The sequence below is a fragment of the Pelecanus crispus genome, chromosome 12 (assembly GCF_030463565.1).
Source record: "Pelecanus crispus isolate bPelCri1 chromosome 12, bPelCri1.pri, whole genome shotgun sequence".
NCBI classification, from domain to species: domain Eukaryota; kingdom Metazoa; phylum Chordata; class Aves; order Pelecaniformes; family Pelecanidae; genus Pelecanus; species Pelecanus crispus.
This window is the reverse complement of record NC_134654.1, coordinates 1,052,845-1,067,744: the sequence shown is the minus strand read 5'-3', so window position 1 is coordinate 1,067,744 and position 14,900 is coordinate 1,052,845. Positions and strand designations below refer to the sequence as shown.

Genomic DNA, 14,900 nt, shown 5'->3' with positions numbered 1-14,900 from the left:
GCTTGGTTCGCAGCCAGAGCCAACACGATGGCCCTGGCACAGAACGCACGAGGAAATTCAACCCCGGTGACCTGCTGACTAATGGTGTTTTCTCTGTGCGCGTTTGGCCCCGCAGCCAGCGCCGGGGCGGCACAGGGAGCTGGCCTCGGGAGACGGAGAGCGTCCCGGACGCCCACCCGGCGCCAGCCCCCGCCGGACGAAAGACCGCACAACTTCCACCCAGACATAGAACTGCACCGTGCCGGGCGGGAGGGCAGCAGCAAAGAAGTCGATTAAGGGAAGCTCCCGGCACTGCTGGAGGTCTGGTGAGGACGGCAGAACCTGCCCATGCCGAATTCATTCCTGCGGTGGCTTCTGGAGCTAACGCCGCGATAGCGGAGGATCTAGAAAGGAGACCTGCAGCCGAGGTCTGCGCAATGCTTTCCAGTTCACGAGCAGGAGTCGGCAGTGAAATTCCTACAAGTAATTTTCATTCATCAAGGAAGCCGAGAGAACAGGAAAGTAAGGTTACAAGAGTGCATCACTGATCAGAAATATTTATGTAAATGTCTCTGCGAAGCAGGTGCAGCCCTCAGGCTGCTGACAAGCTGCCAACAAGGCCTTTGGTGTTGCAAATCTTGAGCTCCCTTGAGCTAAAGAGTTTATTTCAAGGGATTTTTAGCAAAAATCTGACACCAGTGAGCCGCTGTCCTGTGCGTCCGACTCATCCGCAGGCAAAAAGGAACCATGCTGTCGACCCCTCCTGCCAGTGAGAGGACTGAAGGGTCTCTAAGCCGCCTCTTCCCACCCCACACCCCCCTCCAGGACAGAAACGCTTCCACCGAGCTACGAAGATCCCTGTCCCCCGCTCACCTGTACTCACGCCTTGCAAACAAACTCAAGACGCGCTTTAAAAAAGCCCCCCTAGGGCTCTTTGTTTTTCCGTACGAAGTAAGTTCACCCGCTTTCCTTCACGGATACAGGTAAAAGCAACGAACGGTAAGCAGCTCAGACACGCGCGCGGCTCACGCCTTCACGTGCAGCGCGCTCGCTGCGTGAGCTTCTGCAAGCCCAGCGTGGGAAAAACACACGAGGCTTAGGGCATCTTCTTGGGCTCAGAGGGACAGCTGAACTGGAAGGTGCACACCAAAATTATGTCTAATTTCCACTCATTCCGGACACTCTCATAAAAGGGACTGAGGACTGAATGTCTCAAGGGAGCGAACCAGCCCTGCGAACCCTCAGGGGGTCAGAACCGCAACCGAGGCACGAGGGGACAAGGAACCTCACCCTGTGCCAAAAGGCCCACGTCGCAAGAGCGGGGGACCGCCGCTTCCCGGCCAAGCCACCGAGGCAGCGCGCCGTAAAGGAGACAACAGCAACGCCGGCAGCAAGAGGACGAACAGCAAATCTTGTCACAGGAGGACACAGAAACAGGGTCAGCGCTCCTGACCGGTGGACTGCTGCTATTTTAGGGCCCCGATGGTCCAGGAATACACAGTGCCAGGCACTCTTAACTTTGTTACCTAATAATCTGTCGGGTTTAAATTTATCTCCTCCCTTTTGCCTGCCCTGGAAATGCCACCCATCTGTAACGGCAAGCGCTGCCAGCAAAGGGAGCAGCCGTGCAGGCAGAACACCACACGTGCCTCCCGGGCCAGCAGCACAGCCCGGCAGTGGCCAGGGTACGTCACCGAGCCTCCCACCGCATCACCGAGCCTCCCACCTACATCGTGCCGCAAGGGCGCTGCACGAGCGTGCCTTTACGGTACTTTAATGCCCTTTTTAATGCTCCTGTTTTCTACCAGGGACACCGTCAGTACTCAGAATTTATCAACGGCATGTGCCTTTGCATAATCAAGCATCCCTACATCTCTATGTACGCTGAAAGGTCCGTCCCCAGGACAGAGAGGGAACGTTACTTCATGAACAGTTAGGCAATGGCAGTTCCGTGGTGTCATTTTCTGAATAGTTTGAAGCGTTTCTCTGAACCATTCGGTGCTTCTGGGAGCTTATATTGCATACCGCAAACCACTACAGACCTGGAGAAGAGTGCCCTGGATTCCACTCACACCGGTTCTACAGCAGCGTCACCCACGGGAGTCACTCCTCTTCATGCCAGGAAAGTGCCGGGGACAGGAGGAGCCTCCAGATTTTTTTTCCATTCCTGAGGCTGGCCCAGCCGTGCCTGGGGAGGGGGACGGCCACGCTGAGAGGAAGGGCAGGCTGGAGCCTGCAGGCTGGCTTCTGTTTCTGCAGGTCCCAGACTCCGCAGGGGAGAAGCAGGAACGGGGAGATAAGAACCGAGTCAGCAGTACTGGAGACCGGCACTGCGCAGCCCGAGCCAGGCTCTGAGTCACGGCTACGGCTGCTGACACGAGAGGCTGGGCCAGCAAACAGCCGCTGGCGCTTTCAAGTGCCTGGAAACAAGCTGGAGGACTGAGACCGCTTTCAAATTGCGACCCCTTTCTCTCAGCCCCTCTGAATTTTGGTTGACAACGGCACAACACAGGCCCAGCTTCTCTCTCCCACTAAAACCACTGTTTAGCATCCCTCCCCTCCCTCCGCCACTTCTCCGCCAGCAACCTGGCAGCCCCGAGCACAGCACTTCTCCCCGAAACCCGCCGGGCTCCCGGCTGTGCCGGCGGCTGCAGCAGCCCCTCACCGGGGAGGCCGTGGGACAGAGCCGGCTGCAAGGCACCTGACAGCTCTCCAGCGAGAGCGCTCACTTGCTGCTGCTCATCCAGGCCCTGCGTTCGGGTTCCAGCCTGCTACCAAGACATCCCATTTTCCTTCCCATTGACACAGACTGAGCAGCAAACATTGTATTCTTCAAGACTAAACCTCATTTTAAAAGCGCGCTATTCACAAAGGACACTGCAATGCTTCGCCATTAGAAATCAGAAGCTCGGGATACACTCCCGAGGAGTGAGAGCTAAGCCAGCCCTCCTGGGATTTCAATTTCAAGGTTTTGAAAGACCCTAGGTCCCGCCTGACACTCCTCTGCTGAGCTATCCTCCCGGCACTGGCACACCGCACGCTCTTCATACTTGATCTGCAGACGATGTTACCAATCAATATTAATAACAAAAATACTTCAATCTCCATTTTCTCAGCCAGAGGATGATGACACGTTTATGTTGTATCTGCAGCAACAAAGGAAAATCAGCCTTCACACAAACTATCCCTCCTCAGCGCCCACCAACACAGACCATTAGTGGTTTCAGCATGACAGGCTTATCTGTAGCTCTTAGAAATCGAAGTGACCTCTGTATCCAGACCTGAAACAAATTAGAGAAACGACAAGATGATCTTCTTGCCTGACAAAATCTGGGGTGCAGACGCACTTTATGCCTACTCTATGGAGACAGATGGCTTACGAGGAATTATTTCCCTTCAACAAAACCACCGCGGCTCCTGGAACGCAGAAAGGAAGGTCGAAAAGACCCTCAAGAAATCTTGTAGTTCATCTCCCCAGGCCCAAAGAAGAATCCCCCGTAACTAAAGAATACCTGGCAGACGTTTCTGAAAGCAACAGCTTCTCAAATCTCTACGGATAATTTACATTGTGCTTTAACATGCTATTCCAGTGTTTAACTGAAACCCTGAATCAGCTTCAGATAGTCATTTTAGCTGCGTTTTAGTGACTACTAACTCTCAGTGGACAGAAGAAAGGAAGAAAGGGCCAGGATTTAGCAGTACTACAAAGGAAAAGAAAACCGATCAAGGCTGCTAAAAAAAATAAAACCACCGTGGACAGCCTTCTATATACGCAGAGCACCCCAGCGCCTTCAAGCCATAACGCTGCCGCGCGCTGTCGCTGCTGCAGCACCGGAGCCTGGCAGGCTGGACTGACGTAAACCCCTCGCTGCGCCTTTCTGCCGAGCTCAGGATGAAGTGCAGAAAAGCACCGGCTCTGACAGGCGGAGCGGGCACCAGCAGCACACCACCGGCTCCTGACTCTGCTCCATCGTCTGAGGAGCTGCACCTGGGCAGACAACCCGCAGAGCCGCTTCTATAGGAGATGCTGGCTCAATGCTTTTCCATTGGGCATCGTCGCTTTTAAGAAATAAGGAGACCAATTCTGATAAGCCGTTATTTGCAAGTTGAACAGCTGCTGCGTCGCAGTCCAGAGCAAAAAGCTGCACTGACGACAGGCAGGATCCGACCCCACCTACTCCGACGCACACGAGGAACCCGCTGTCTCCCCTCCTGGCCCCAGGACAGCGTGCCACACCGATGTCTGCCCAAACACAGCGAACGATGATGTGCTTTAAATGCGCTGGTCGGAAAACAATGATAAACATGAGCTGACTTAATAAACCATATTATAAACAAACTATGTACTCTTAAACAAAAAGCCCAGACGCTTGACGTGCCCGCAGAAGAGACTCCAAGACCCCGCTTCATCCCCCCCTCGCAAGCAGGTCTCAGACCCTCGGGACGCAAGCGGTCTGCAAACTTCTTTAAGTCAGACAACGCACCGCTTGTTTTGCACACGCTAGCAACTGAAGCAAAGACGGGGTAAATGACTTCGTGTCACGCACTGAGTCATGGCAAAACCGGATCTGTGGGTTCCTTACAAGCCTGTTAGGTAAGCGTATTTGCTCGACACCAGTTCACGTAATGTTCCTCGATCCCCGTGAGGAGAACAGCCCACTGCTGCACCTTCACCCCGGGGCTCTGCCGGGGGTTGTTTTCACAGGCTGCTCACACCAGTCAGCTCTCCTTTCAAGGAAATGGATGGCAACGTGCAGATTACCCTTCAGAATCCTATCTCCGTACTCGAGGCAGAAAAGGAGATAAGAACCCAAGGGTATCTGCCCGTCAAAGCACGCTACACGTGCACAGGAGCCAGAAGCTTCCCTCGATCACCCGAGCTGGCTGTGCCAGGGCAGCTATCGCTGCCATCTCGGAGTTCTCACAGACATTGCTCCCAGCCACAGAGCAAGGCTCTTCCCAAAGTTACCATCTAACTCACGGAGTTGCCGTGCCGGTACCCCGAGAGGAAGAGCGGGTTCTCGGGGCAGGCACATATTACAGCATCGCTGCGATTCTGCCCACCTTCACAACAAAAACCTTGAACCTACAGCATCCTCTGCCGATGGTCCAGGCACACGCTAGACGTGCGTTCCGCATCAAAAATGCTCGGTATGGTCTTCGGTCACTCAGCTTCCTGCAAACTGACAAGAGCTCAATCTACGTCACACCTAACGCTACAGCAGGTCCTCGCTAGCAAGATCCTGCCAACTGGCCACTGCAATTTTAATCAGAGAGAACAAAGCTAATCAAAACCAGAGTACCAGACTTGTTTGAACGCTTCAAGCTGTCAGCTGGTAGCAGGAGATTTTCCAGAGGGAGATCCCTGCTCTGCCTGACTGCCTGACAGCACCCGGATCGCCAAATGATCTACGCGAGGTGCCGCCGAGTCCTCCCAAACCTTCTCTTGTGGTGACGTGACTGCACCGATGCGAGGGGTCGACTGAACCGGGGAGTATTTTGTGCTGCAGTGGGAAAACCTGGTGTGTTTTGAGCTGCACAAATACTCGGAGATTGGTCTGGAGACTTTATGAGCAAGGACGCACTTCTAACAAGCTAAATCGGTACAGGAAGGAAAGAATGCGACCAGAACTTCGTACTGTGCAATCAGATGGTGCTGTTCATACCCGGTGATTTTTGGAAAGGTGGGAGAGACTGCTACCGCAGAAAACGGGTTTGATCTCTTTCCCAGCATCTCCCACTAGCCCAGGCTCACTAGCCTAAGCGGAACCATGTGCCTTGCTGGGGTCACTCCGGACAGCCTCCCTCTGTCCCTTGCCTCTTCTACGTACAGAAACACAAATGCACCGTCCAGGGACGCTCCGGTGCAGTTCCTGGTAGCACGCCTGTGTTATGCACCAGGCCCAAGCCACGCGCTAACACGTGGCCCGTCCATCGCCTTCTGCAGGGTTATTGCCACCCCGGAGGCTCTCATGAGCTACCACCAGATACACATCAGGCTATCAGATGCCGCTACGAAAAAGATCAGAGGCCAAAGGACAGGGAAAGCCCAAGGGAATCTTTAACCGGCGAGTAGAGTGAATCGTACCATCTGCAATAAGACAGACCTGATTTCAGTACAAAACACTCCTTATTCATCCCTATCCCATTCTCTGCAGTGCAACGCAGGCAGCTTCCAGTCAGGAGATCTTGTGATGTTCAGCAAGTCTGAGGCTTTCTGTACTCCAACCTCCACATCCAGCTAGACAGGAGAAAGCTCAACTGTACTTCTTGCCTTATCAAGGCACAGCTTTAGGTAAGGCACTTCACATCCCTGCACCTCAGCTCTTCCACCTGTGACCTTTCAGAAGTGCTGCAAAATTCAACTAAAGGGTATAAAATGCTTTGATGTCCCTTGGCAAAACATAACAATTTATCAGCAAGTGGAAGGGAATTTTGCCTTTTTTTTTTTCTTTTCCTTTGGCAAGGAAGACCTGCACGCTCTACATGCTGTATTTTGTATTTGTATTATCATTCCCTTTCTAAGCATACCCATCCACCGCTATGTGTAGAGAAGACAGGAGGGGATGAAGATGGGAAACGAAGGACAACTTATGTGCAGTTCTACTTCTTCCCTCAGACTGCAGCTGCACGCGTGGCTCTGCTCTGAACCAGAGCCCCCAGACCAGCATGCGGGGCGGGCAGCCAGCGCGCTCCTCGGCACTACGTATCTCAAATACCCAAAAAGCAACAGGTTAAAACCAAAGAAACCATTTCAAATATTGAATACGATTATACTGGGGGACTCACCACCACAAAATACTACTGAGAGGATCAGAGGTCTCTTCAATTTAAAAAGGAAAAAGAAAAAAGTTTTTATGTTTATATAGCTTTGTCAGGTTTCGGGGGGTTCAGCGTTTTATAGACAAAATTCAACTGACGTGCCCCACAGTGCAGAAAGAGGCATCAGCGGGGTGAAGGAAAGCAGATTCCCAACTTCCAGCCCTGCTGCTGGCCTATGACGCAGCGCTGCTTCACACAACGACGAGATAAAAAAGTTACTTCAGTGCATCAGGAGAGAAGAACTGTGCAGACAACATCAGATTTGGCAGGGGTCCTCTGCTGCGGCCAGTGTGACTCCCTCACCCTCCACCGCCAGGCCTGACTGCCTACACCAGGCTTGCACTCATCAAAAAGGACAAAAAGGGGAAAAAAATAAAGCAAAAGGCGAGCACGACAGCTAGTCTAGCATCTGAGTAACAAGAGAGGTTAGGATTACATGAGGCAATTGCTTCCCAGAAGCCAGCCTGCCTGCTGTCAGTTATTCTGCGGTTTCGGCAGGCCGATGCAGACCCCAGAAAGCGACGCGCATGTTCGTGCCCAGCAGAGCTATTTCCACCTGCCACTGTGGCACTGCCGTCCCCCGGGGCCGCAGCGTAGCCCTCGTGTACCTGGAAGCCTTTGAAAAAAGATAAAAGGCCGCGCTATGTGTCAGGAGGTGCTTAACCTCTCCCGAAAGAAATCCAGGCGGACGTGCTGCCTGCAGCACGCCAGCGACGACTGAGGACACGGCCACGTGCCCCCAGAGACGCCCAGGACCTGCGTGCGTCCTGAGCTGGCCAGACACAAGCCAGCTCCGGCCTAAAAGCCCTGCGGGGTTCCTGGAGATGCGTCTCAAGGTCACGCTGATGAGCCCTGTTGAGGGACACCAGAGGAGGACCGCACCGAGCACAGCACCAAGCCGTTGGCGAAACACGGATGCTGGGCGCGAGCTGGTCCTCTTCCTCACCCGTCAGCACGAGGCGGGTGGCACTGCAGCCAAAGGAAATCTCTCTGGTCACCACGCATCTTGTTATCAATCTCATGCAACTAGGATGTGCGCCAAAATGGCAGTTAGATGAGATAGGAAAGGCCAGGACTACGCTTGCTGTTCGGTCACCACCCTTGCTGGCAGTGTTCAAAAAAATGAAAGGCTATAAGCCTAAGTGAGCAGCATCAAGCAAAGCAGCGAGCGCAAGCTGAGCGGGTCGTAGGTGAGTATCTATGGGAAAAACCGTAAGAAAGCAAATATTAGTTACTTGTGATTATAAATAGATGTGTTTTCTTAGATCATGAAACATTCTTGGATTAACCTGAATTAGGGGGTGGCTGATTTCTTTGAATTTAAGTCGAACGTCCCTGGAGTTTGCAAGTAATAGCCAGACAAAGGATCTCAGTTTGCAGGTTAGTGCAGGTGTAAACATACGCGTTTACGTGCATGTGAGCCCCTATTTTACAGAAAAAAGGGTTATCGGCAGCAAGATTACGAAGCATGAAAGCACAGACGTGGACGAGACAAGAGCGCTTCAAAATCCTGACTCCCAAAACTATCAGAAACACTGAAGCATGCGGCCAACACAGTGCACGTCCAGGGTGTGTCCGTCATTGTTTGCATTCCCATGGTGTTAATATTACAGTAAGAAATGCGTAACATCAACTATCCCCCTCGCCTCCCCCAAATCTGTTGGGTTTTTTTCCCCATAAACTAATGAAATCCAAATAAAATTATTACTGGTATCATCATTCACGTAACATTTGTCATCATGCAGGAGAACGGGTCTGCTGAGCGTATAAACAGCAGTACGGATGACGAGCCAAACCACTGAAATTTCATTTTCATTACATCTCTCTGCATATCTACACAAATCCATCATACACATTTGCAAAAAAACTACTTCCGAGTCCTACGAGCCCAGCACAAAGCATGCAACAAAACCAAGCATACTCACAGGATCCAACGGGGATGTGCCATGAGCACACAAGCCCCAGAGCCTCCAAACCCACTACTTTCAGTCAGTAAATCGCAGAAATCTTTATGTTTGCGAAAGCGTCATCAAGAGCGAGGATTCTATAGATGTTAAAATCATTAGACGTATCTGGGTAGTTGTTTAATTAAGAAGCATATAATTCCCTCTAGCTTAGTCCGTTCCGTGCATTTCAGTTGCTCCCAGTTTACTCGGGAGGTAACAACCTACCACTTGTGCTGCATCCTTCAAATTCCAGCAAGTGTTTTAGCAAAGTCTGAACTCGGCTTTAATAACGAACGGCACAACTCACGGATCCCCACAGCGCTGAAGTCTTTCTCGCCCCCGAAGTCTCCATCGCGACCGTACTATACTCTACCAAGCTGTTACTCTTACGGGTACATCTCAGGCTGATGTATTTAGATTCTGCTTTTTTTCAGCAACTTGAGATTATGTCCTCTGAAATAGTAATACATAGAATACGTAAAATTCAACAGGCTTTTGGGTAAACATCTTGTAAACGCGGTTTGAACCGTGCCTGTTTATCCGGGGACACAGGAAGCGACACCGCTGCGTCCAGGCTGACGGCAGGGCAGGCTCCACGGCGCAAGCCGCCCGGGTCTCCCTGGGGTGGGTCAGAGCAGCCCGCGGCAGGGTTCCACCCCGGCCACGCAGGCGAACCCAAACAGCGTCGCAAACAATTCCCCGAAGCAATAAACGGCCCTCGGAGAGCTGAAGGCGCAGAACAAGACTTGCTCTGGTTATAGATTAAGAGAAGCAAAGCCTGCACGGTTTAATTTTCCACAGGTGGAAGAGGCTGAAGGAGCAGGAAAAGCCACGTGCCTACCCGCCGGAAAACAAAACAGGCCAGAGCAAAGGCATCGGTTACGGGGAAACGGGACGCTCCGCGGCACTCGTGCCAGGTTTGAAAGCACTTGGACGCCACGCATGCGCTCACGGAAACCAGCGCCTGGATGAACACAGCAGGACCCGACTCCGAAGTCGAGCGCTGCTTTATTTGCAGACCCGCAAAACGCGGCACGCGCTGCACGAGGCAGCACGTGGGTGGCCAGGGACACCACCACCCTGCCCGCGCTGCCGGCGCTTCAGGGGTCCCTGGCGTCACGCGTAGCGCCGTGCACGACGTGGAAGGAGAGGGTGGGTGCTGGGGTAGGTGCTGGGGTAGGTGTTGACCCCACAGCTTTGCAGACACCACTCGCCTCCCTGAAGGACGCGGTTTCATTTCAGGTTAGCGCACAGAGCTCTCCCAGCAGCTGTACCCTGCACTACTCCCCAAAGCTTGAGATTACTCAAGCTGCAGCCCGGTAACTATTGGCCACAAAAAGAAGTAGAAAGCAGTGACAACGGCTGCTGGCCTGACCTTCTGGCGAGTCCAAGGAGAACGTGAAGATCCCACTGCTGCCTGCTCCCAGGGAATCCTTCTGCATCTCCTCTTTTCAGCACGCTCTCCTCAGTTATGCGCTGCATGCAGAAGCAGTCCTCCACCGCCTCTGTCCAGCTGGGAAGCGGCCACGGTGCTCTCCATGCCGGCAAAATGAGCAGCGACGCCTCACACGCTGCGTTTTCACATGCAAGTGCTGCAGTGCCCCACGTCTCCAGGAATCCCCGCGAAGGGGGCCAGCCGGACCCTTAACCCTCTTCCCTCACAAAGCCATTCTGCTCTCCTTTCTCCAAAACCTCTCTGGTTTTCCCTTCTCTCAGTTTTCTTCCTCATAAAGACAGGATGGTGAACATCTGGCTGAAGGGAAGACTTTTTCCTCCTCTACTCCCAGGTTTGAAAAAGCAACAGCCTAAGTATTTATAGCATTTTACCATCTGGCGGGCAGCAGAGCCTGACACCAGCTGGGCAGACCCCCGAGAAGGACCGCAGAGCACGCTCACCATCGTGTCAGCGGGGACCCCCGAGCTGGTTCCCGACCCGCGCCCCTGCCCGAGGCCGAGCACTCTGCAGCACCGCCGTCAGCTTTCGACCCAGCAGCCTTAAATCAGTTTTATATTCGATTGCCTAATGCTGTTCCCAAACGGGATTGATTTTTAGGCCAGACTGGACCCCCAGAGTTACGCGGTGGGCGTAACGCCGACCGTAAAGCCTCTCTGAACGCACATCTGAAGAGGGAGGAGAGGAAGAAGGCGAGGGAAGGAAGCCAATCTAGAGCGCTTTATTGTTGCCCAAACAGTCTTTCCCAGCTACTTCTCTGCTCGTGCTCTCCCCTGACATCTTCCTGTTACCCGAAGTTCAAGCGACGGGCTCCTCCCTCTCATGCCACACATCTTCCTGGTGCTCACGACTTCCCTGAAGTAGCCACGTTAGCACTGACGCTGCCGCTCCGCCAGCCAGTTCAGCCCTGACATGTCTGGTGCAACAGAAATGGTAACGGCGTGTGTCACGGCGAACACAAAGCGCCCGCTCGCCGCCGAGGCAGCGCTGCGCCGGGGGCTGTGCAGCTGCTCCTACCCGCAGCGGGCTTTGGTGTTAGAATGGCACCTCCACACATCCTCGCGCGCTGCTCCTCGTAACTAGAAAGCCCGCCCAATTTCTTTCTTTTTTTTTTTTTTTTTTGGTGCATTGCCTTGCCCACGCCCCACTTGGGAATAATTTCTGCCTTCAGAGGTTACCCAACACGATGCAGCTAGGCCACTTCTGCCCCTCCTGCCTTGCCGTCGACGCTTCTTCCCATGTATCCCAGATCCTCACTTGTTGCATCAGTTTACAAAACGTCCTCGTAAGGCGGGGTAGCTGGATAAGGATTAAAATCCTTTCCAGCAGCAGAAGATATAATAAACAACCCCGCTCAGGAGGGGTTCTCCGGTGTTTAAGCTCTGCTGCACCCAGAGCACGCTCACCCTCTGCGAGCTGCAGCGCTGCCGATATTAACAGCGGGCGAGCGCGTCTTGAGGGGACAGGCGGTGAAATCCTCACCGGCTTAAAACTGGCGCAGGGCGCGCTGCCACCCCCCGTGCGGGGCTGCGGGGCTGGCTGGGCTGTGGGGCTGGGAGCTGCGGGGCTGGCTGGGCTGGGGGGGCCGGCTCGGCTGGGGGCTGCGGGGCTGGGGGCTGTGGGGACGGCGGGGCTGGGGGCCGGCTGGGCTGGGGGCTGTGGGGCTGTGGGCTGCGGGGCTGGCTGGGCTGGGGGCTGGCTGGGCTGTGGGGCTGGGGGGGCCGGCTGGGCTGGGGGCTGCGGGGCTGGGGGCCGTGGGGCCGGCTGGGCCGGGGGCCGGCGAGCAGCGGGGCGCGGCGAACCCTTATGCGTCTCACGCACCCGCCGCCTCGCTTCCCGCTCGGGGCGCCTCTTGCCCCCGCACGGCCCCGAGCTCCCCCGCAGCGCCCATCACGGAGACAGCGGCCCCGCCGCCCGCCCCGCCCCGCCCCGCCCCGCCCGGCCCCGCCGCCGCCGCCGCCCCGCGGGCGCAGGGGGGGAGGAGCCGGGGCGCGGGCGGGGGCAGCGCGCAGGGGCGCGGCGGGGGCGGGGGGGCGATCGCGGTGCTCCGGGTGCCGCCGGTGCCGCCGGTGCCGCCGAGCGCGCGGGGGGCGGGGCGGGGCGGGGCGGGGCCGGGTCTCCCCGCGCGGCGGGGCGGGGCCGCGCGCACGTGGTGGCGGGCGGCGCCTGGCGCGTCAGGCGGCGCGAGCCCCGCCCCCCTTCCCCCCCCCCCCTCCAACCCCTCCCGCCCCGCCCGCGGCGCGGGGACACGCAGCGCGCGGCGGCGGCGCGCCCGCGGGAGGGGCGGGGGCGACCGGCGCCCCCCCCCCCCCCTCCTCCTCCGCCCCCCCCCCCCCCCCGCCCCGGGGCAGCGGGGCCGGGGCAGCCCCGCCCGCAGGGAGCCCCCGCCGGGGCGGCGCCACCCCCCCCCCCCCCGCCCTGTCACTTCCCCGCGCGGCGGCAGCCGCCCCCCGCCGGCTTCCCCCGCCGCCGCGCACCGGCAGCCCCCCGTCCCCCGCCTGCCCCCCGCCAGCGCCGCCCCCGCCCCGTCCCCGCCGCGCCTCGGCCGGCCGCGGGCTGTCAGGCGGCGGCCCCGGCCCCTTACCACGTGCGCTCTGCTGCTGCTGCTGCGCCTGCCACTCCAGGAACCGCGCCGCCTCCAGCAGCGTCTCGATGCTCATGGCGCGGGCCCCGGCCGCCGCCGCCGCCGCCTCCCCGGTCGCGCGGGCCCGGCCGCAGGCGCCGCGCCGCCCCGCGGCTCGCCCCGACGGCAGCAGCGCTGGCGACAAGATGGCGGGCGGCAACAGAAACACAACAGGCGGGCGCTGGCGCGGCCCCGCTACTACGCGGCGGGCGGCGGCAAGACGCGGCGCGGAGCCCTGGCCGCCGCCCGGACGGGAGGCGGCGGGACGGGACGGGGCGGCTCGCCCGGCCCCCCGCGGCGCGGGGGCGGCCCGGTAGCCCCGCCGGCCGCGCCGAGAGCCCGCCGCCAACGCCGCGCTCGCCCCGGGGCGGGCGCCGGGCGCGGGAGGGCGCCGGGCGCGCCGGGGGGCAGGGCCGGGCCGGCGGCGCCGCGCTCCGGCCGCCGGGTTTTGCGGGCGCCCCTCCCCCCGCAGTGCGCTCGCGGCCCATTACAATATGTCAGCGCGGCGCGGGCCAATGGGCGCGGAGGACAACAAGGCATGGAGCACCTCCACATGGGCGCCCCGCGCCGCCGCCGCGCGCCTTAAAGGGGCCGCGCCGCGCCCCACCCGCCGCCGCCCCGCGCCCGGGCCAGGGCCCCGGCCTCGCAGCCGCCCCAGGGCCGGGGGGAGGGCGGGGGCACGGGGGGCGGCTCGGCACCGGCACCGGCTGGGCGGGCAGGGGCGAGCGGCGCGGTGGGTGGAGGCGAGCGGCTGGGCGGGCAGGAGCGAGTGGCTGGGTGGGCGAGCGGGTCGGCGGGCAGAGGCGAGTGGTTGGGTGGGCTGGGGCGAGCGGCTGGGCGGGCGGAGGCGAGCGGCTGGGTGGGCAGGGGCGAGCAGCTGGGCGGGCAAGGGCGAGCGGCTGGGTGGGCGGAGGCGAGCGGCTGGGTGGGCAGGGGCGAGCAGCTGGGCGGGCAAGGGCGAGCGGCTGGGTGGGCGAGCGGGTCGGTGGGCACACCGGCATTGGTGCGAGCGCGCCTTTGCTCGGCGGCAGCGCGGTGCACACCTGCACACCCACTCAGGGGCGAGGGTGGCGCGTCCGTCGTGTTTTCCCTACCTCCGGCAGATGGATTTCCCCAAATACCCTAAAGTCAAGAAAATAAAAAAAGGGTTTTTTTCACACGCGCGTCCTTCATGGACTCGGCGAGCCCGTGTGAAAGCCGCGCTCCGCCTGCAACGCTGCACCTGCCATAAATAAAAGTCCCGACCGGCCCCACGCGAGGGCCCGGGCACAATTTTTTCTCGCAGCAGATCTCTTTCCAAGCTCGCCGTTCTAGCAGAACCTTTTCCCAGCTGTTCTCGGCCGCAGGCTCCGTGGGCGCGCGTGACTCGGGGCGTTGCTGCGGCCGCTGCCCCGCGCCCGGTGGGGCGGCCGCCCGAAAAGGCAAAGCCGAGCCCGCTCCTCTGAGCCAAAGCGAAGAAAGAGGGAGCCGCTGGAAAAGCGTCTGCAGAGCGTCACCACGTGCAGTGCCTGCTCTTTTGGAAAGCCCTCGCAGGGGAGCTCAAAGTGCTGCCTGCGGTTAACGTTAGCTAGCGTTTTCCTTTCTAAGGCCCTTTTCTCAGTAGCTTGCAAAACTGAATTCAACTTTAATTATCCACGCTGACATTTTCCATGCTAAGTATCTGCCTCTGATTAACTTATTTTTGGGGGCTGCGAAAACACGCTGAAGCAAAGTAAAAAGAAACTGATTAGAAAAAGTAACGCTTCTCATGGAGGGAGTGGGATTGAAAGAAACAGATTTTCAGGCAAGAACGTTCATTCTATTACAGAAAACTAGGGAACTGACAGACCAAAAACGACACTGAGGAATGGCCGCTGAAGGCGGCAGGAGCGAGCTCTCGTGAGCTGGGCCGTACTGGTTTGTGGAGCCTGGCACTGGTTTCCAAAGCTGCACCCGCTCCACGGCGCCTGCGCCGGCCGCTCGGGACGTTCCCTCGTCCTCCCGGCTCGGGCTGCGGCGATGGCCTCGCTTGCTGCACGCTCCTCAGATCCTTCTCTGCAGACGGGAGCAGCCATTTCCTCCTGGGCTTTGCCGTGAG

At 58.1% G+C, this 14,900-nt stretch overlaps 1 protein-coding gene across 2 annotated transcripts in view; it reads right to left on the bottom strand.

Annotated features, from left to right (window-relative positions):
- MNT (MAX network transcriptional repressor) overlaps positions 1–12,860 on the bottom strand; it is a 45,648-nt gene extending 32,788 nt beyond the window's left edge. The window contains exon 1 of one of the 2 annotated variants that reach the window (XM_075719912.1): positions 12,785–12,860. In XM_075719912.1, the coding sequence (XP_075576027.1) occupies positions 12,785–12,860 (76 nt within the window). The remainder of the gene's footprint in view (positions 1–12,784) is intronic. The other variant, XM_075719913.1, reaches the window with a different exon arrangement.
- Between the last annotated feature and the right edge of the window lie 2,040 nt (positions 12,861–14,900).